Raw genomic sequence first — 23,075 nt, forward strand, 5'->3', positions numbered from 1 at the left:
GTGACAGCATCGAAAGCAGTCTTTTCAATCATATATGTTTAATCTAGAGACATATTTGCTGCATCTGTTTCCAGCATTTTGTGACTTTACAGTGAAATATATCCTCCTGGTTACTTATAAATTGATGCTTTAGGATGTAAAGATTACTCAGAAGTTGTACTGATTCGATTGGAGCACCATCTAGACGTCTGAGACACAAATGTGAATGTGATTCTCATCTCCTCGTAAGTACCATCAATCTTGGAGACTACATCAGTAACAATCAGTTAGACTGTAATTATAAATCCATACTCTTGGAGAAAAAAATAGGTGTTTAAAGTAGAATCTGCTTAACAGAGGTGCCAAGGAAGCAGTCATGAAAAATAAAAAAAAGTACATAAACGCTACCTCCTGGGCTTGTTAAAGGTAAAATAGGGGACAAAAAAAAAAAAATCAATAGGAATGCAATCATCTCCAGAGTATTCTCCAAACATATTCCCCTCTATTCAATTTGTGGTAAAAATAAAAAAAAACATATTTGGGTGGTAACAGAAGAGAGTTCTGCAGAGTGGTGTGCTTGTCAAGGTTTACACGTTAAATAAGGCAAAGACAACAAAAAGCGCAAAAAAACAACAACCAGCGTTTCTTAACAGCGCAAGTTCAGTGACTGTGGGAGCAACAATGAAGCTCGAGTTGTCTTCTTGGGAAACGGCCAAAGGGTTTAGATTCTTACATCAAAGCTGCAGAACAGAAAGAAAGAATCAACAGAGGAGAACCACGAAAACTGAGCTAGGATTGCTGAGTACATTTTCTACATCAGTGCATTGAGTCATAGGGTCTCCGAAACATGACTAAAGCTTGTATTTCAATGTTCGCCTGAGATCAGACAAATGGCTTGACAGTAGAATATCAACCAGGGTAAAATATCGTCTTACATCATTTAGGTCCATTATTTCTATTCTAGTTTCCAAGCCTCTGACCATATTGTAAATTTCCAGCCTGCTAAACACACCTGTGATTCCTGGCTGCTTTGCTTCCTAGACCTCATTGGGGAGAGCGCTGCCTGCATCCGAGGAAAACACACACACACACACACACACACACTAACTCGCGTTATACACACATTGACACATACACTTACATGCAAACGTACACAATCCAACACAATAAACATTATCCAGAACACCAGATGCGCCACTCAAAAATAATTACTCCCCCATTGATGTTGGCTTTTTGCAGCCCAACAGTTAACCTTGAGTATCATCTGATCAATAGCTTGTTTTATTGGTCCCAACCCACTCCTTCAACTACTTGACAAACATTAAATGCATTGACAAACCCAACCTAAAACCCTACAAGCGGGCCTGTAGGTAGATAAATACTACACAATGCTTGCTCACCGCCCATCTGGAAGGTTAGGAGAGTGTAACCGAATTAATAGCAGGATGGTTCCCACTAAAACCAGTCATTAGGATGTTAAATTAGTGGTAAGGATTAATGGACCAGCACAAGCTGAAGGTAGAACATTAGAAATGGCCACCTGCCACAGCTAACTGCTGTATTCATCAACTTTTATCTGATTTTATTGCCATCTTGGATTCACCACTAGGTTATTTCACTGCAGTTTTAAGTGATGAATGGAAGACAAAAAAGACAGGGAGAAAAAAAAAAAAATTTGAGTTTGAAAACAGGAATTTCGGCAGGTTGCCATGGCGCCCAACAGTTCTGACGCTGATGCAACAGCAACATTAGCGGTGGAATTGTGATTATTGGTCTAAATAAGATGAAGCCTGCCTGTGCTCTCAGCTGCCGCTCAGCCTAAGCCCCAAAGGCTATTATGTCTGTACCAGATGCTATAATCACGGCTGGATCTGGGCACATGGGTTAGTGTGCAATTATCAATTTAGCTGTGGCCAAAACACCTTTATCCTGATGGCTGCTGTGGAGAGGATACTGGATGAGAGGGCACCTGATACTTAACAGTGGGGAAGGTAAATTGTGTGTTTTTAGTTTTTAGAAGCATGAGTGACATGTAATGCACCGTTTTCAGCTAAAGTAAACAAACTGACCAATAGCAAATTGGACACATAGTTTTAGCATTTAAGATGTGTTCTTCTTTTAAGCAGACAGGGTTTAAGTACTAACTGTGAAGAAGTTTATAGATGAAATGCAGTGTTAAATTTTAAAAGTAAAGTATGGTTGACGATTTCACATGATAATACTTTGTTTTCTGACATGGTATATGACACAGTATACAAGAAAGTTGATTAAAATTAAGATTTAGAGGGGAAAAAAACAAAAAAGAAAAGTGAGACAGGTAGAAGGGTAATATGGACAGAAAGAAAGACTCACGGAAAGCCGTGTAGAACTCGTGCAGGCTGAGATGTCCGTCGTTGTTGTAGTCGTCGTAACGCAGCAGGTCCTGCATGGTGCACTCCATTAAGCTGTCCTCCAGGTGCTCTTTCATAGAGATCTAACACACACAAACGCATATAATATCTCAAATCACAGAGCACAACAAAACATAATCTTATTTAAAAAATCTACAAGAACATACATGAAAGACAGGTGATAAAGGCAATTATACACCGATACAAAATTCCTACTCCTTATCATAGCCATTACTTATCGTTTCTTTTATGCCTTGATCTTTATTTTATTTTATTTCAAGCTATCTGCTGTAAGATAAAACCACATTATGCACATTCAGTATAAATGTAAATTTGACATTTTAAAGGGAGATACCACACACATTTCAATATTCTTCTAATAGGGTAGCCTGGTCGTTTTTTATGAATACAGTATGAACAGCTGTGCTCAGATGTGTCTTAAAGTGCTGAGTGGAAGAATCACAGAATCTTCCATATAATTAAAACTATACATTTGCCTACATACTTACAGATCTGAGTTATTGCATATTATTTAATTTGGGTTTTTCCAGCTCTTTCATAAAAATATACAAGATTACAGTGATTAAACCCCTAGCCTGCTCATTAAAGCTTTAAAATTGCGTCAATCCAAATAGAAGTGATCAATTTTGGTTCCCAGCTGAAGCAACAGTGATTTGAGATGGATCTCCAGACTGATTATATAGTAAAAAGTATGAATATGGTCTACATAGATCTTTTCATTTCACCAATAATTACAGTAACATTTCCTTCAGAGGGAAAATGTAATCATGCACAAAAACACCTCAATCACAGAAACTGACTCATTCTTTGAGTAATTTTATTCCATTTAAAAAGGGGTGGATTAAAAATGTAATCTGTCATATAAGTGCTTTTTCTGATGTTTTTCCATTTTAATAACATCTCTTCGCTTACTGCTTAAACGGGCGCATACTGCACCTGAGTTAATTCAAAGCTGTTCCCCTGGGAAGATGCACAACTCTCTCCTGCATTGTTTGTCATTTAGGAGCCATCTCTTCCACTTTAATGTGTCTTTCTCAGGGGGAACCATGTTTGATTAGGTGACATTAAGCAGTTTAGGGGAGATACTGTAAACAGTAGGCTTTGCTTCTGCTCAATAACTCCAGTTGCACGGTATTCTGTTGAAGCTAGTATATGAAAGCATGGCACTAACCAATAATAGTGCCAGGTCTTTCTTTGTAAAAAAAGATTGTTCTTCCTGAAAAGCTGGATTATGTGTTCAAGTGCACAGAGCAGAGACTTTTGTGGTAATTACTAATCAAACTCATTACATTTGCAGAAGAAATGGCCAAAGCAACAGCACAACAGCGAAATTGATAAAAGTGTTTGTATATACAGCATATAACAAAACTGAATTACAAACCCTGTCCATTTAATATAATCTTTCTTTTCATTCAATTCACTTGGAAAAAAGAATGTTTGACTAATTCAACTATAACGAAAGGTCCATATTTAGGAAAAACAGCAACGGCAGTCAGCACACTCTTAATAAGTGAGACTCCATTCTTTTATTTCATATTATTTTGTATGCCCGCCTTTATTTTTGATGACAGATTCGATCATGGATGACACCAGTTTGTGGAGATGTTCTGCTATTCTTCACAGATTATTCTTTTCAGCTGCTCTTTGCTTGAGAGGTTTTGTTGCTCCACCTTCCTCTTTAAAATACTCTAAAGGTGCTCAGTTGAATTCAGGGTCAGTGGACATACTTGGACAAGTCACGGTGTTCCTTCTTTAAAAACTCTTATGTGATTTTTGTCGTGGTGGAAAATTCCTCTCCTGCCAACCTTTTTGAAACTGGGAGTCATCTTTTCATTCAGTGTTTGGGAATCCAAACTTGCATTCAGACATACCATACTTAGCTTCGGGTTAAATAATTAATCCTTTCAGTGACTCAGCATGTAGGCTCAAAATACTGTAGTTATTTGCCTTTAAACCATCTTTTTCTGTTATGTTTTTTCCTACTCCCAGAACAAAGGTAAAATCTCAGGAAGAAAACACTTCATGAGTCATTGGCTGAGTCAATGAAGAGTCTCACTGGCAGACAGCAGGTCAATATTAGACTTCACTCACAAAATATGAGCGAGGCAGGTGTAACAAAATGCACAGATAGATCAAACTAGACCATGCATGGTGAAGAGACAGCACTGTATAACAATCACAAAAAAATAATCAGAACTAAACAGAGACACGACGCTCTCTTTGTTGGTTTAGTGATGAAATAAAACTAAGTTTATTAATTTCTTAAGATCTTTTAGTTTTAAGTAAAACGGCTGAGCCAAGGAAGACTAGTTGTTACCTGGATAAAACTAATGGGGATCCAAATAAACAATAAACTACTTGATTACTTTCTGAGAGTACTTTTAGTTTGAAGTTTGTTTTAAGGCAAAAAAGCTAAAAAATAAAAAAAATTAAAAAAGCGAATAAAGTGCAGTACAAGGTATGTTTCATGTTTAATTCTATCAACTATGATTTTCAACGCTAAAAATATTGCCTGTCCTCGTTCATCTCGCCCAATTGATTCTGTACGGAGCTGTACATGTGACACGGTGGATTAAGAAATGTGACAAACTTTTTTTTTGTTGCTGCTGCCTACAGCAGACTGCAGCCATGTGTTCACTGACACAGACTGATCTGACCTTGGGCATTTGAATAAAATATTTCAAACCCAAAGTACAGGACATTACCCTCCAAAACCATCTGTGACAACAGACATATCCCAAACCGGAGACAGTCTGGGTGGATGACTGAATTTCCTATTTGAATTCCTTTGATCTTGAAAAGCATTATCTCGGTGAAGCTGACTTTATGAATTCCTACAGGACAGACTGTCTTATCTTAATATTTCCTGGCAACACGTCAATATAAGTAATTGCCAGCTGTGATTGATTTCAATCTTTTGTTTGATATTCAGTGCAGCTTTGCCATAAAAAGGACTTTATTATCTTTTTCTACCTCTAAAACTAGTCCAAAAAACACTTAGTCATTTTACATTTAAAAAGAGAAAAAGTATGTCGTCATGTACGGCCGCAGTAATGACTGAAGATTAATTACTGTGGCATTTTTGAGACTATAGTCGGACTTATTCATTTTCAACTTCTAATAAGCTTGTTTTTGCTTTGCCATCACAGAACTGCTCTTTCCATTTAAATTTAAAAATAAAGAGCTACAGCACCGTTTAAATTGTTAGGCATCAGAACCATATTGCATCTGAAAAGTTAATGTGTGTAGTGAGTCTGACACGGCTCACTACAGTCTGGCTGAAGTCACAGAGACCCCAGCATTGGTTGGGATGAGTCTTAATTAACACCCATCTCTGATGCCATTTCCTGATACCAGATGATGCCCACAGTAATTTAATTTCCTCACCCTGCAAATGTCAGTGCCAATTCGTTCCACAGTCTCCCCACTGTTTCCCATCACACCCTGGTCAGATAACCTCAGTATTATTATTATTTTCCATTGTCTAACAAGATGATAAAATGTTGCGGCAAATGGCAACATAGTTTGACCACATGATCAACATTCAGTATTGGACAAAACAAACAAAGAAGAAAAAAAATGTATTATGTGTGAATGTAGAATGTGTCTTTTATTCAGCATCTGAAAACGTGTTAGTTGTTAGGACATGGCTTTAATTTTCATTTTCACATTTTACTGAGAAACAGAGATTCTACTTATATACTGGTTGCCTGTTAGCTACACAATTGATTTTAAAATCCTGATGTTCGTTTACAAGGTGTTAAATAGTTTTGCCCCCTCTTCCAGGACAAGGCAAGTGTTGAGGGGACATGGCCTTCTCTATCACTGCTGCAAAACTATGGATTTCTCCTCCTCCCACCATCTGATTCTGCCACACTACTGATATCTTAGAGAGTCACATTAAAACATACTTTTACTCATTAGCTTCTAACTGTGCCTAACCTAACCAGGTCAGATATTTCTCCTAAAGTTGTTTTGTGTTGTCACTTTGTGCTCTGAATGACCATGTGACTTTACTCTTATTATTAATCATCACTCTGATCTTATTTCTCCTCTTTTGTGTTTGTTTCCTTCTGTTGTTTTTGTTTTCCTATGTGTGTGCTGTAAAGCACTTTGGATCGATGGTGTTGTGTGTAAAGCACAATAAATAAAGTTAAGCTGTACTTTTGTGCCATTGTGGCACCAATACACTGTGTACTTTTTCAACTTACATTCGTCCTCATAAACTGCTCTAGCTTTCTTGGATAAAGGTTTAAATCTGTTATTGTTGGATCCACATAGGGTATCTTCACAACCCTCACATAATCAAACCCTCAAGTTCAGGAAAATGGTTCAAACATAGATGTTATACAGTATAGCATTTCACGATTCTACACCTCTGTAAAACTCTATTTTCTGATCATAGACCCTCCCTTGGTTTCTTAAAGTCCTTACCAGTCACCTTTTCATCCATAAAGAGATCTTATTATTCAGGCAATCTCACCTCACCCATCACGATACCCACCTTTTCAAGTTCATCACTGACCAGCCGACCATTTTGGTCCGCGTCCAGGTATTTGAACATAGTGTCCACCAGTGCTCTCTTCTCCTCCATGTCTCTCTGCTGGCTCTTCTCTCCAGTGTTCAGCACTTTAGGTTGCATATCCAGCAGCATGCTTTTCAGCCTGTTGTATTCTGACATGGTGCATGCATTGCCTACAAGAGCAAACAGAGAATAGAAGAAAAGACATTTGATTAACCTCAATTATACAAGCTGAAGCCTTTGGATTGTAGCTGTAAATTGGATTTAATGTGTTTGTGTGTTTAACAGAGGGAGGAGGGGAAAAAAGGCAATAGGGTTAGATAGTGTTTGTATGTGTGTGTGTATGATTTATGTGTCCTTGAGTGTTTACTCATTTAAAAAATGTAAGTTTTTTGTTTGCATAATTTGTCTGACAGCTTTTCGGTGCAGGGGGTCCAATTAATTACAAGTAATCCTTGAATCCACATGAAAACAAAAGGTAAACATCCTGATTTAGACCCTCTCAAGCTTCTTGTCCTCCTTTGCTATGGGATTAGCTCATAGCAAAGCATGCTCAAACCAGATTCGGCGTCTAGCCCTTGATTCTACGCTACGCTCTGCCTGATGAGGATGTGCAGAGGAAATGAGAGACCACAAATTAATCATGGGCAGCACTCTGCATTTATTCTTCACACTTGAAATCAATAATTATGCAAAACACGTCTGTCACATGCTGTGAGGGGCTTGATACTAATGGAGAACAGGCAAGCAAGTAAATAAGAACCAGACACAGAGAGGGAAAAGACAAGGTTTTTCTTTTTTTCAATAACCTGAGCCTCATGACAGCATGAGACATGCTGACGGTTGGGAGGGAGGCCTACGTGCAAATCAGAAAACATGGTGATGAGAGAACAAAATATAAAACACCCTCCCACATGAATAAATCATTAGGTGACGTCCCTGCCCGATGACTGCTGAGCAGGAGACCCAACAACTATCAAAGCTAATGAACACAAAATGAGGGGACACGATGAGCCTATAAGAAAATGTTTAGTCCCAACATCTCCATTTAGTTCCACACTCGTAGCAGTGGGAAGTGCTGCCAAAGCATATCTACAGTTGTTAGCAGAACTGTCACTGCAGCAAAGTCAGCAAGGGTTCAACTAGGCTACAGCAGAACAGCAATGTCCCCCGCTGTGGTACTCTATGTTTAAGTGCATATTAAAGATGCACATATTTTCAAGCTTATGCATATGTGCATACACATACTGACAAACAAAGGGTTTCCTGGTGTGCAAAATGTCTCCTCGTTACAAAGAAAAGCTCGAGGTGACTCATGATTAAGTCCTCAACAACCTCTAAGGCGACATGCTCTCCATTTATCTCAAATGCTTGACCGGACACTGGGATAGCGAGCAAGTGAAGAAACATTTGGCCTTGGTCCAATGTTGTCTTACTGTCAAGAAATCCCATTAATAGACCAAAACCAATAATCTTTTCCACCTTCCCTACCGGCTGCATCAATCAGCCCTGACCTATTGATTCCTACCACATTATACAAATCTTTAAAATCTGGTCACAAATATGTTTTAATTTCTAAAACAGCTGGACACTGTAACTAGTAGCAAACAAACTAAAGTAGAAGTAAACTTTGACTTTATTAGGTACTACTTTCCGATGAATATACATTTGATGCTATAATGAATATGTCCAAATAGGATGTAGTTTTTGTTATTAATTCAAATTAAACAACAAGTTCACAATGATGACAACACCTATCAACTAATGCACTGGTTGTTCTAATAAAGTTTTGTTTACTAGTTTTCTGACAATTATATGACAAAGAGGAATAAGCTATAATCAGTGTTTGGATACGTTAATTCATTCAGCAACAACATGGTTTGGTCTTTTCATGTAATATATTTTAATACAAGCCTTATCCATTAACATGGCACAATAATACCTGGACGTGTACGACAAAAACATTCAATAATTCCTATGTGGGTCTGCATGTGTGTTCGGGTTAATTGCTTTAATAAATGATCAAAAGCTCATTCTAAGGATGCTTGAACAAGAATTTTTGGGCCAACTTTGCTCTTATGAATTGTGTACAGAAGCAAGTGACAGCATGCATGACATTATGGGACTGCAACTCCTTAAACTTAAGTTAGGAGGGCGTATAAATACTCAGGTTCGTTAATCAAGCACATCTATCAAATATGTTGGACACCAAGATATAAATCTCAGTTATCTCCTCCAAGATTGCATGCTGTTAGGTAGAGGCACACCATGCACATTCATAAAAGATGAAGCATGTGTACTCACAGTCACAAATTAACACACATTCAAAGACAAAAGCCAAAAGAGCACAAACACACACCTCTCAACACTGGTGATCGTTGTAAATATTATAGCCGAAAGACTCACACACCCACACTACAAAGACAATGTACACTCTTCTCTGCTACCTGGTAGTCAAGTCAAGGTCTTGGCTAAATCCCTGTTCAGTGTTATTCCTGTGAGGGGAATGAGGCGTGCGATAGATCAGACATGAGGGATCATCACCTAGCTGTCATCTCAGCCTCTGCTCTGGAAGGACAGAAATAAAACACCCCCCACGCTGATTTACATCTTGTCACATATGGAGAGAAAAATCTCCTCTTTGCTAAGACTTACTTTGCTCCCCACAAAAAAAAAAAAATTCTGAAAAGATTTAAAAAATGAAATTCTGTTTTACATGTAAATGAATATATATTTTAAAGGCGCTTCAGAGACTTATGAAAGAAGACACAAGTTCTGCCATTGACAGAGGTTGATTGAGGTCATAAATTGCTACAATGCACTTATGACCTCTTTCCTTCTCCAGGTACACCCTCTATCCTTTGACCATGGTGAGAAAGTGAATGTTACACCTGGATGTTACAGTGAATCACTTTCTCTTACTTTGCTGGAGTGAATGTCCTTTGATTTAGTCTTTCTCATTCTGCTGAGCACAGCAACTGCAGCAGTGGCAGAGAAATATATGTCTGTATTACAGTGCATCCACCCTTGACTCTAACACTGTTTTATTGTTCTAGAGGGACCAGGACTCTCTTTATTGCCCGTTTGAAATGTTAGCTGCTTAAGTGAGTGATCCGAAGCTGCTCGCATCATGGACGCCCAATGTCCCGAAGACGGAGCTTCTCTCCACCGCTCAGAGCATTCTCCAAGCTCACTTTATTTGTGTCAGGCAGAGGAAAACAAACAGAGAGAGGAACCAAAGAAGAAAGTCCATGTCGTGTTTAAAGGGGACCTTTTATGCTCATTTCAAGCTCTAGGTTTATTCTGCACTCCACTAGTGCACTTTTGCATGATTCACAGCTCAAAAAACTCCTTATGGTTTTATACTGGCCCTTTATGTAGCCCCTCAGTTTAGCCTTTGTCTCCAACAGGCTGTTGTACGTAGCTCTTGTCTCTCTCCAGTTTTCTGGTAGCCTGCTGAGGGGTAGCCATATTAGAGCCGTGTTAAGTTACTGGTGATACAAACCCAACATATCTTGCTTTACTATTTCGCATTAAAAGCTTTTTAATTACTAAATAACAGGTATCTTTTATTGTGAAGAATTTACAGGAAATGAAAACAAAGAATTAGCAGGGCTTCTATAGTGGCCGTAAACATCAGGCAACACAACAAGATATGGAGATATTTGGAGGTATCTGTTCAGTGGATGATTTAAAGGAGGAGGGGTACACACAGAAACAGCCACAGTGATGATGATGTTTGATGAAGAGCTGCAGATGGATGGATAAATCTGTGTAAAAATCCTATTTTAAAATTCAATTTGCAGCATGACATTCTGTAGTTTATAATATAATCATGTATTTATAGGTCACTTTTTAAGCAAAGGCATCAAGTAATTTCTTTAATTAATTACTCTTAACCAGCAACTCATTGACTTTCCATTATTATAAGTGTTGTGCTGAATAACGTGTTTGCTGTACAATTTGAGCAGGATATACAACAAAATCATAAATATGGGTGAATATCAGTTTAATGTGAATTGTATCTTTTTGGACATGTTTGGTTACAACTTGTAAAGAACATGAATGTTTAGCCTTTTAAAGATTTGTAAGAGCCAGGAAATGTTATGCTTTTCATTTCAACCAAAAAAGGTATTTATTAGAAATGTTCAGACCGACACTGAACATCATATTCCTGCTGTTTATCTCAAACATAGAACTTCAATAACTTTCTAGAGTAAGCCTTTAAACACATTTATCTGTAGCTCCAACTGGACTTTCTGGACCATATTTCATTGTTTCCCTGCTACATTAAGCACCTGCCCCCACTAACACAGACCATTGCATTGTTTTAAAAAAGGGCACCACCCGGTGCTGGTAAGCCATCAATATTATTTAGTTGCTTGTCTGTTGTCAAATGTTACTGGCCAGGACAAACTCTGCATAATTCCAGTGGAGAAATTCCCAGTGTTCAAGCAGTCATACATCCACTTTAACTATGTGTATGAGTCAAAAAAGCAACAAAAAAAAGAAATCGCCTGTACTTCTTATTGAATGAATTCCTTAGTCTTGCAAGAAGACAGAGAGAGGGGGGAAAAAATCAAAACCATCAATCCTTCAGTTAAAGAAACCTCCCTACAATGCCCTCCAGGATGTAAAAGTGCTCTCTGTTAAATTTATGTCTGCCTGACCTCCTCTGGCTGAAATGATGGGATTATTTACTGCCATGCCGTCTGTGTGCTGCTAATATGAGATGGTAATGGACCTCCCTTCCAGATAATTATGAATATGATGGACACTCTTTGCTCCTGAGGGCAGCAAGGTCTACGAGAGCCGAACCAATCTGAGAAGGGTGACACAAGTCACAGGAGTCTCATATTGCATAATCGCAGTTGGCAGTTGTTTAATTCGGCTTACTGTGAGTTTCAGAGCCTATCCAGCTTTTCCTCCATGACTGCTGTTACTAAAAACACTTAATTTTTTTTAACTTTCTTAATATTCCTTGTGCTATATTTTCTGCGTGTTGTTTGTAAAGTTGGTCATTAATTATTATTATTTTCAGTCTTCTGTATGACAAGTGTGAAAAGGCAGCTAAAAATACAGAGCTACTTCCAGTATTTTCAAAGAATTAAATTAGTTACTGCTGAAGCAATTAACTGATCAGATGATTGACAGAAAATTAATTGAAAACAATTTTCAAGTTGTTGGAGTCATGTTATCAAGCAAATATATGAAATATTTGCTGGTTTACAAGTTGAATATATTCTTGGGAACTTGTGATGGGAATTTTATAAGCAAGGAAAACAGTAAAAATATACCTTCAATGTTTTAATGTCATCAGTAATGTAGTTTTACTTTAGAATGTGAATGCTTTAAATGTGAAGCAGCAGCAGTAGAAAATGTCCAGTTTACATTAGCACCAACTCATTGAGATAAATTCACGAGCAGTAACACTGATATTCACACTTACATGCTGCATTGTAATACTCTTTCGGGTGTGCATTGTTGTGGCCAATTTAACCAAAGAGTGAGTTATCCTTTTCAAATATATATATTTAAGTAATTCTTAGAGGTCAAAGTCACTGTCTTTCACAAAAATAAACTACATAATGAGCAGAGTCTAAGTAAAATTAAAGCAGTAGCCATATTTTTGTCTGCTGGGCTAATCTGTTTATAAGATTTATCTTATGACCCCTTTATACCCCTCATACCTCAGGTATAGTGAGCTATTTCTGAAAGTAAATACACTGAGTAGCTTTTGGAGAAAAAAACACCATTAATAGTCTCAAAAATGGGGTTTGAAATAATGAAAATCTACAATTGTTTTTCGTAGGTGTGCTTTGTTTTGTTTTTTATGATTTATTTGTGGCAAATTTCCACCTTTTACATTTTTATTTTTATTTTTACAGTTGAAAGTGAAGTGACAAAACAAGGGAAGAGATGGGTATAACATGAAACAAGGGTCTCTGGCTGGAACTGAACTAGCTGCGTTGTGGTTTTGTACCATGCACAGTAACCATTTGGCTACAGGGGTGCTCCGCATAGAGGACTACAATCTTGAAATGACTCCTAAATTGCATCCCTAAATTCAGTGTTAAAGCATACAGTGGCACTATGGTTGTATTTGACATAAAAGATTCTTCTCTTTTCCCTCTTCTCCTCTGCTCCCCTAAATGAATCCAAACAGCATGTGAGATATTTGGTGGGAAGTGCAATAAAAACGGTGGAGGCGGAGGGAATTTGCAGTGACATGGGTCAACAGAAGCAGCAGGAATGATCAGCAACAGATTATAAACTGACAAGTTATAAAGACTGCACTGACTGAATGTGATTGGGGTTGGGAGGAGTCAGCTGATGCTATCAGCTGTGAGCTGTCATGGCTGACAAGGAATTTAATATCATGTTTAGCGTGATGGTTTAAACAACATTCTTGCTTTCAAAATGCAAATCCATCCCATATGGGACTGTTCTTGGGAGCTTGTTATTGATAGAGTGAGCAATAATCCCCTATCAAAAGAGCTAAAAAGTGATGATTCATAGTTTAAAGAGAATCCAACATTTCTCAGCTAATACATAACTCCCACTGATTTAAAATGATGCCTTTAGATTTCTTGAGTACAGGCAAGCTGTCTGCCAGTTTGCCTCACCATACATTCAGCAGAGTGGATCAGTGTGTGCTCAGAAAGCCTTATCAGAGTCTGTGCAGCTTGGCACAAACTAAATGAGAAAGCCATTGCAACACTGAAGTTATTGGCAAAGCAGTGAAGGAGAAATAGTACAGTAGCATTCAAACCCTGCCTGCCTGTCTGCAGGCCTATCGTCTAGAACTGGCCTCTCAAACTGCACATCAGCACTATACACCTCAGCCCTATATCTCTCCCTCCCTCTCCCACTGGATCCCACTCTCTTTCACTTTTACGTTCTCACTTACTCACACTCAGAGAGAGAGAGAGACCTGTCTATCTGAGGAAGAATATACAGTGGCATGCAGAGTTTACTAACTACTGTACATGGGCTCCAGCGACAGCCCCGTTGTCCTCTTTGACTGAAGTACCAAGTAAATACTCATTATCATAATAATTACAAGTATTATTGTTATTGTTGACATTGCTGATGCTGGTATTTAGTAATTAGTGTTGTGAAAAAGCCTGCTGTGTTGCGATTTCAAACATAATGACATTATTTACACGGTAAGTGCTTTTTTTTTCTTTGATCATGAATGATCACACTGCAGGTTGTTCTTTATCGTACTGTAGCTGATTTACTCAGCAGGTACGGCTGGTTTTTACAAGTTTCCCTGGAGTTAAGGTTGTAAGACTGGTTTTTTTTGTTCTTAAGTGGTTCTAATTAATCACTTAATTAGCATAGAAGTAGCTGCATGGGTGCTGAATTTAAGTTTGATTATGTGTTCAGTGAGTTGTAGCTGTTAGTATTGAAGCTGTGTAATGAATAGTATTCATGCCTATACTACAGAAATAATCCATTACTGGTTTGATATCAATATATTCAATAACTCTGAGCATATAGCCAATGACTATGTAATTATCTTTGCTTTGGGTGCTTCTTTGCCTCTATGGCCAAAGCTACATACAGAGATCCAGAAGTTGCAATAACATTCATGCACACTATTTTCATTATTGATTAACCTGACAATAGTTTTTTCAGTTTATCGGTTAATTGTTTTGCCTATAAAATATCATACAACAATGAAAAATGCTCATCTGAACTTATAGTGACGTTTTCATCACTGTCTCATCAACAGTTCTAAAATCCTAAGATATTTAGTTTACTATCATATATGAGACAGAAAGGCTTCAAATATTCACTTTTGGGACGCTGAAGCCAGCAAATTTTTGCTTAACAACCATTATTTGATGATCAAAATAGTTGCTAATTAATTTCTTCTGCCCACTAATTAATCAATCGACTATTAATTACAGCTTTTAATAATTTTAATAATGTAATATAAAAGGAGTCAACTCTCCAAACATGCTTGGAGGAAATTTACCTTGAGAAAGCAAAGAAGAACATTTCTTCCTCTCATCTGAGTAAGGCTTTTTAGCTTTTTTGGAGAATGAAGAACACATATTCAGTCTTATCCAGCTCCCGCCATTAGCTTAATTCTGCCAAGAAATTTTGGGGGTTATTTCATGCAGTAATGTACTATACCATAACCACAGAAAAGGCAATTTATTATTATGTGCTCAACATTTTTCATGCTCAATAACACAGCATGTGTTTCTCACAAATTGCAGCCCAGTCACACAGCAAATCGGCTCCTGGCTGCATGAGGTTTTTGGCTGTAATGGTAGCAGAGTACTGCCTAATGCAGACTAAAGAGGCTTTCTCTAACTGTCTGAACTGTATGATGAACTGTATGACCCATAAAGCAAATAAAAAATAATAGAGTTTGTTCAGTGTAGGGTCAACAAAAACAACACAAAGAACAATCAGATCCTCTATGGCACAGGCAGAATATAAATACAGTTGCACTTGCACCCCCAGCCCTGGTGAAGTGGATTTAGCGAAAGAAAATAATTACCAAGCCCCCCGTTCTGGCTAATAGATTGAGACTGGGAACAAGTTCAGGCGTTGATTACATTTTTAGCATCCGTCCTCCCCTCTCCTATACACCTGCAGTGTAAGTTACAGTAATCTCAAGGCCTTTCACAGCCTTCGCTGAGGCCTGCAAGCTGCCGGCTGAGGATCCCACGAGTATACAGCTTTTAAATTGCCTGGATGTGGGGGCTGGAGGAGATGGCTGCCTCTGGCTGTATGTGGCCTAACTGAACCCCACTGATGATGGAGAACCCCAGACTAACATCCAATATTACCCTGCCCAAATACTGCAGTGACCTTGTGGGGAAAGTTTCCCTACAAGGTCACTGCACAAAAAGAGTGGCCGATATTAGTAAACCATAACTCAAAGTGGGAGGTAGACTGAAGGGGCTAAACAAGTAAACAGTTTAATCTCATGTACATCTCCAAAGAAAGGGAGAAAGTGTAAATATTTCCTTTTTTTCCGTTTCCTCCTCACATGTGGAACTGAAGTTGAATTTATCTGGGCATTGACGGTTCACCCTGAAGCTTTTTTATTTACCACCTCAGTCTTTTTAGCCGAGATCATAGTCCTCCAAATATGTCCTTCTGTTTGTCACTAACTTCCACAATGACACAAGCCTTTTTTTCCTTTAAAAAAAAAAAAAACCCTATCACCAAGATGACACCATTTGTCACTGCCTGAGAAAACAGTCACCTAGGGCATTTACAAAAAAGCCTTCATATGATCTGATCTCATTTGCTAACACTATGATTGAGGTTTGGTAAGGTACAGACATAAACACTACTTGGTAAAATCTGTCGAAATAATCCTAACTCGTCCATTAACTAGCTTTCTTCAGATTCATATTTCACGGCTTTCATTAGTGAAGGGAATTTGCACAGTTTTTGTGGAGCTTCAGTTGTCATTACATAACTTAAATATAAAACCTCCGACTATGTTACAGTTAGAAAAAGTTCAGGCACAGACTGACTTGATAAGAGAAAGATCACCTGTCTTGGTTAATGGAAACCAATACTGACTGTAGATAGGAAATGGGCCAGGTAAATGTAAATATATATTGTTTTAGGCATTTGAGCAAAATAAATATGCTGTTTTTTTCTTGTGACCACAGTCAGCTCTCCCTTCCTATTCAATATAGCTCAATGCTGTATTTTTATTTATGTAAATGTGTTTTGAGAGCCGTGGAGATATAATGCTGTCCATTTTATATATGTGGACTGTGCAATGTTTTGAAAAGTAATGAAGTGTATTATTAATTGGTAGATTCTTGATGTGTTGATGAAGAAGGAAACCACCGCTGACACGTCTCACTGGTATATTTTAAAGGTTTTATTACAAAAGGGAACAGTGTCAAGACAGCCAATTTTGAAAGAGTCCCCTTGTGCCAATCTGAGTCTCTCTCCCTTCCTCAGCCTTAGCTGCCCCTTATATAGTATCTTATCTCTAAAACAAACATCTTCTAAACCACTGATCAGTCAGATAAAGACAGCCCCTGACCTGACTTTTCACCTTTAACCTAAGCACAACATCTGTTTCAAATATACCAGGACACCAAGAGATGACTCAGATGTCACATAACAAGGGACAAAGGCTGGTTAGATACCACAGTAATTACAAAATGGTGTATTTTTTCTCCGTGCGAATGTACATGCCCAGATGTGCCTGTTAGTTTGCAGTAATTTGATTAAGCACAACTTTATAATGGAGGTTTGTAAAGACTAGATTTTATCAAAGAATAGGATACAAAAGAATTGTCTTATTGTCATTATACAAGGTATAATGACATTTTTGAAGATATCTCTGCATTAGATTCAGTTTAAAAAAAGGAAAGAATAAAAGAATAAATAGCATGTAAAAGAATGAAGAATAAATAAATAGGAACAATTCAATAGACAAAAATTAGTGCAATGAGGTAGTCACAGAGCGTTGATACAAGTGCATAGCAGCAGAATAGCAGCCTAAAATTTGAAAGTGCAATTTGTGCATATAGTAAGGGTGCCTCTACAAGACACAGCAACAGAATTTGCAAGTAAAGTAAGACCTACATTAACTGATATTGTACTTACATGGTCCCTGACAAACTGCAATTAATCAAGTACCAAAAATCAATTGATTCCTAGTGAATTTGGGGCTTTTAGGATGCCCTGGTATCCCTAGTTGTAATCCAGCCATGGATACATACACATGTACTTGAAAGGTATGCTAATAAACAAGGATGAAGGCTAAGGATTGTGGGAACGCACGGCTGTATTCTTTATAGTCATTATCATCTTTATTTTATCATTACTATCTCATCGTCAAGCACTTGCAAATGAGGCCAATTTAATAGAAGTCGTGGTTCCAAGTCCTGGCCCACGAGCAGATAACACGGCAAGCAAGCCAATTTTTCAATGCTACTCACTATGGCTTTGACAATCATTTTAATGAACATCATTACAGAATATAGTCATCAAAATCAAAGATCTCAAACCATTAACTACACAATTCATTATATAGCAAATTTTGTAGAGCAGTTGAGATAATTATGTGGTGTATAGAGTACAGCTAGTGATCCACTTGCGGATGAAATTGCAGGAAACTTTTGCACTTGAAATCTGAGGAAAACTTAAATCACAAAGTAGAGGCAAGTATGAAGAAGAAACTCTTCAAATGACAATCACTATTGGTAAAATAATGAGGGTGTATGGCATGCTCACAGTTTCATTCGGTAGGATGAAGCAGTTGGCATGTGTGAGTACTCGACGTACGTATATGCAAATCAGTGCTGCAGAATAGTGACACTTGGAAAACAACCAAAAAAGAACAAGAGGAAGACAAGGATGTACGCTGAGAATGCAGCTTTTATTCTTTCTCTTCACTCAAAGTGAAGAAGGTTCATCCCTTTTATATGAGAGTTTTATCTATCCCTTTTATATGAGAGTTTTATCTTTCATCTAAATTCTGTCTGTGAACATATGCCTTAAGAAGACACTTCATCTTTCATTCTTTTTTTTCTCTATCGGTCACAACTTTGCTTCAGTGGCAAAGTCTGAAGTATTTTGCGTGGGAGTCTCTTTTGACAGGTGATTCATTTATTTCACGTACATGTAGCAGATTCAACAGCTAACTATGCATTGATCGATGTTCAAAGTGCAACAATGACACTGAAGTGCAGCAAAATTCCTACTTGTTCTATACCACACTTTTTCTATTTTTTAAAGGGTTCTTTGTCAAAGCGAGGAAAACGTAACTCACTTTTTGGTGCTTAAATTCATAATTTGAAATGAAATGGGAAATAAATAATGATATCAAATATTTCAAGCAGGAAAACATGCTGCATACAATAATTTATGTTTATATTTTAAATAAAATATTAATTGTATTAGTAATCATTCTCAGCATAAACCCACTGAATAAAAGGTCAATTAATTTGGTCTCTAATGTTTTCACAACAGGCAAGACGAATTGGGTTGCAATATTTGAGTCTCTACCATCATGCAATAGCAATGGTGTTTTTATTACCATCAGATGAAGAAAACAGGGAGCTAATTTCAACTCTGATGACAGCCTTCAATTATAATGAGTATGTTTTCCCTGAGCTAATGATATACAATGCAATTGGTTGATAATGTGGTCATTTGTTTCCCTCCCAATAATTACAATACAGTCATTTGCTTGTTGCTACATAAAGGTAAAAATGCTTTGTCCATGCGTTTCATTCTTTAAGTTCATTACTATGTCATTCATTACAGCTGACTGCACTTACAATTGTAAGGTGAATGTTGTAAGTTTGACATAAATTGGAGTTGCATTTTATTGTTTAATATGTTATAATATTGTACAACACATTTGAAATATCTTACAAAACTTGTTCTTATTCTGTTCTTGTTGGAAGCTGAGCTCCAAAGCAGGTCTGACTTTAACATGATAACTGCATAATTTCCTGTATGAAGCATCTGTCCTTTGGTTCGTGCAGTTGTTTTCCACGGTAAACAATTGCACATTAAAATATTTCTCCGTTGTAATACACCCCACAAACGTCTGGAGTGTTGAGTTGAGTAATTTTAAATTCAGAATATCACAAATCAAATTAATTTCTGCTTAATTACTTATTGTTTTGATCATATTGTGTTTCATGTGCCCTTTGTTGAAGGACAAGAAAATAAATAAATCAAACAGAACAAGAAGTCAGAGTGCATTTGATTGCACTGCATACCCAATTGTCTGCCCCAAGGTACATTGGCAGCAGTGAAATGATAGACTCATTAGAGGTTTACAACTGGAGTCCTTCTTTCTGCCAGCAGGTAGAAATAGTAGGAGAGCAGGCCATTAACCAGACAACAGAGCTAATGAAGGGGGAAATTAACAAAACACAAACAAATAATACATGTATTTCTGAATTCTCTGCCTGGCTCCTGTAGATATCATGTTCCTGTTTTCACGTCGCCTCCTCAGTTCATTATATGAAGCTATCTGGGTCACACACATCTGCCACTGTTTCGGGGGGGTCGTCAACAAGCGTGTTTTGACAAAGTTGTAGTTCACCATTAATACTGAGTTGACCGGAGTGGACTTTTCTGCAGACCTTTCTGCCTTCAAATGAAGTATAGAAATAACTCCAGTGCAAACATAGCACAGGTACATTTATCACCAGGGCTAAGAAGTTAAAAAAAACATGTAATTCATTTCAGCTTTGCTTCAACTGTGTTAATTGCTTCTATAAAAGAATTTATTATTTCTTTTTTTCTCCTTTTCAACTCCTTTCCTACATGTGTTTTTCATGAATTCATACAGTATAACAGTATATCAAGCATGAAGGGCTTTCTGACATAATTTCCTAACAGTCGGGGCCGGTCCTTCAGTCGGCAGCTTGTCAACTAGAATGACATGTTTCAAAGCCTGGGATATACAGCTATTTAAATACCCATTGGCTTTCTGGCACCCCAGGATTTGGGGTCAAGCCTCCGTATCCCTTCCCCCATGCCTAACTGTCAATCACTACACGCAAATCTAAGACAGGCTGTCTCTGAACTCTGATGTGTTGATTTATTTTATGGCATGCTGTGGTAGGAAATTCTACCCCAGTCCGGTGAGTCCAGTATTTTTTTGTTTTTGTTACACTTCATAGAATACATAATAAGATATTTGAGACAAAGGAAAGTGAGAGACACAAACACAGAGTGGGTTAAAGGACCACTTTACCAACTTTTAAGCCATACCTTCAACATTTTGGTAACCAAAGTGTAAGTGATACCCAAAAAAGAACTTGTGTTTTATCCAAATATGGTCTGTACCAAGGTTAGTATAAATAGTATAAATAATTGTAGGCATTCATAATAAATAACAATGTAATTTATATGCTGGCGTTTGCTTTTTACAATGAATACAGGAGAAATACAGATCACAGTCATGTATGAAAAGAAGAAGACACTAAAAAGAAACTGGATGAGTGGCAGAGTACATTAAAATATGAGGAAGCAGTGAAGCAGATTTAGGCTAGTTGGTCACATGTACTGTACGGTATAAGTCTGTGCACTGAAGTTCTCCTACTTGTAGCAGTGACTAATTTGAGAGCATAAGGGAAAAAACTGTTCATCACTGCATTTTCTTTAATTACCAAAGCCCCTGATAGAGTTTGGTGGGCAAGCTCAATTTCCCTAGAATAATGTCAGAGCAATACAACTGTTAAAAAAACAAATTCAGTCATATCGAGACTTGTGTGATTTAGTGTCTGTAAATTATTTGTACTGTCTTAAAAGAGGAAGATGGGTTAAACGTTAATATGTTGGAAGTCACAGAAAAGTAAGAGCCTATTTTTATATGACTCACAAACAGCTAGACATGCTGATGTGTTCAACTGACTGTTTTGTAATTACACTGTGACACAATAATGACAGACGTAGATCAGAGACTAATTAAAACACATGGTGCATAAAGTAAAGTTCAAAAGAGCATCCATTTACATGCATCTACATCTTTTAAATATCTAGCTGAAAGGACAGATGAAATATATCTGTCATAAAATATGGTGAAAAGTAGTGGCAAAGGTCAGATGCAGCTCAATTTATTAACTCAGCTGCTGTGGTGGAAATGGTGCAAGTACAATTTTGATGACACTAAAGCTGAGAGGATTAGTAATTTATTCAGAGAGAAATAATTGAATTAAGTTCATTATTTTGACTCTTTTAAGTAAAAATGCCAAACATTCATTATCTCCAGCCTCACAAACATGTTATTTTTCTGCTTTTCTCTGTTTCATTAAGTTTTACAATGAATAAATAAAAGATGAGATGGAAAATGAAAATGACTTTCTTCCCTCTTTTCTTCCTCTCGTTCAACTGATCTGAAAGCATTAAAATATTACCACTTACCACTTTTTCACCTTGAGTACTATCACTTTGCTATCCACTATTGTTTACTTTAGCTTAATTCAGACTTTGAATGCATATACATCCATCGCCACAGTCATCCTTCAGTTCTCACGCTCTTCATCTTGCAAAGAACACCCCTGTCGAGTCAGTCTAGCTACAGCTAGTTAGCTCAGTTTCTTTATTAGGCTGATGCCAGCTTTAAGTTAGCTTAACAGCCTCTGTTAGTGTTAACCAATGACGGGAAGCTAATTTCATGTGCATTTCATCCACAGGCTTTTTGTCTCAGTATGAGCACCAAGCCTATACAGACAAAAAAGTCTGCCGTCTGCCCCTGTCCTCAAGGGTGTGACTTCTCTGGGAAATGCTAATGTCACATTGCAGGACCTGACCACAAAAGTATGTTGAATGGTTTGAGTATGAGCTTGAGCACTCTGATAGAGCCAAAAAAAAAGGGGTGGCAGGCACTACCCCTGCACTGAGATCCGTCACTGTGCTTCAGATATATCAAGCAATGACGTAGCTTTGGACACAAACTACCCCAGATAGTCCGCTGGCACCTCTTTGCAACAAGGTCAGAGTTGCCACAGATCATATTCTCTGTGTGTCCCGCAGTGCAGCACTTTCCCTGGGCAGAGTGACAGCATCTACAGTGGTGGCACCTGTGGCTGACTCTCTGCAAATTGAATTTCTGCAACACGATGGGCTTTGTTTAAAGGGGTTTCTGTGACTGATATCTTTGCTGCAGCCAGTTGATCATCACAACATACTTTGGTTTTATTGTTTGGATGTGACAGCCCTTTAAGTGGCTCACTCTGTCCTTTCTGCTGGGTCTATGATGCACTGGAGTGCTGGAGGTTTGACTGTAGTTCAGTGGCTACCCCGCAGGGTTTTACACTGTCCCATACTATAAGTGTTGCACCGAATGAAGTACAAATATTATGACTATAACTTCTGTTCCCTGAAGGAGAGGAACGAGGTACATCACAAGGTTGCCCTGCTGCACAGCTGGGCTTGGTGAAGAGCGGCAATCGTATTGAAAGATGACTGTGTTGATGGATTTATTATGTACTATGTGCAAGTGGTTCCTCACATATGTCATCACAGATCATCTGCCTTAAAGGTGTGAACAGAGGTATATTCAGTCAATTCAGCAGGAGTGTGATATCCCATGCTATATTTGTTGTACCTCACTCCTCTTCTTCAGGAAAAATAAGTTATAGTTGTAACATTTTGTTTTACATCGTGGTATTCATCCTTGAGTAAATGATCTG

At 37.8% G+C, this 23,075-nt stretch overlaps 1 protein-coding gene across 1 annotated transcript in view; it reads right to left on the reverse strand.

Annotated features, from left to right (window-relative positions):
• fstl4 (follistatin-like 4) overlaps positions 1-23,075 on the reverse strand; it is a 203,879-nt gene that overhangs the window by 60,586 nt on the left and 120,218 nt on the right. Inside the window, exons 4-5 of the mRNA XM_062433395.1 lie at positions 6,895-7,085; positions 2,332-2,452 (exon numbers count right to left, since the gene is read on the reverse strand). Coding sequence (XP_062289379.1) covers positions 2,332-2,452; positions 6,895-7,085 — 312 coding nt within the window. The remainder of the gene's footprint in view (positions 1-2,331; positions 2,453-6,894; positions 7,086-23,075) is intronic.

The sequence above is a fragment of the Scomber scombrus genome, chromosome 14 (genome assembly GCF_963691925.1).
Source record: "Scomber scombrus chromosome 14, fScoSco1.1, whole genome shotgun sequence".
Taxonomy (NCBI): Eukaryota; Metazoa; Chordata; class Actinopteri; order Scombriformes; family Scombridae; genus Scomber; species Scomber scombrus.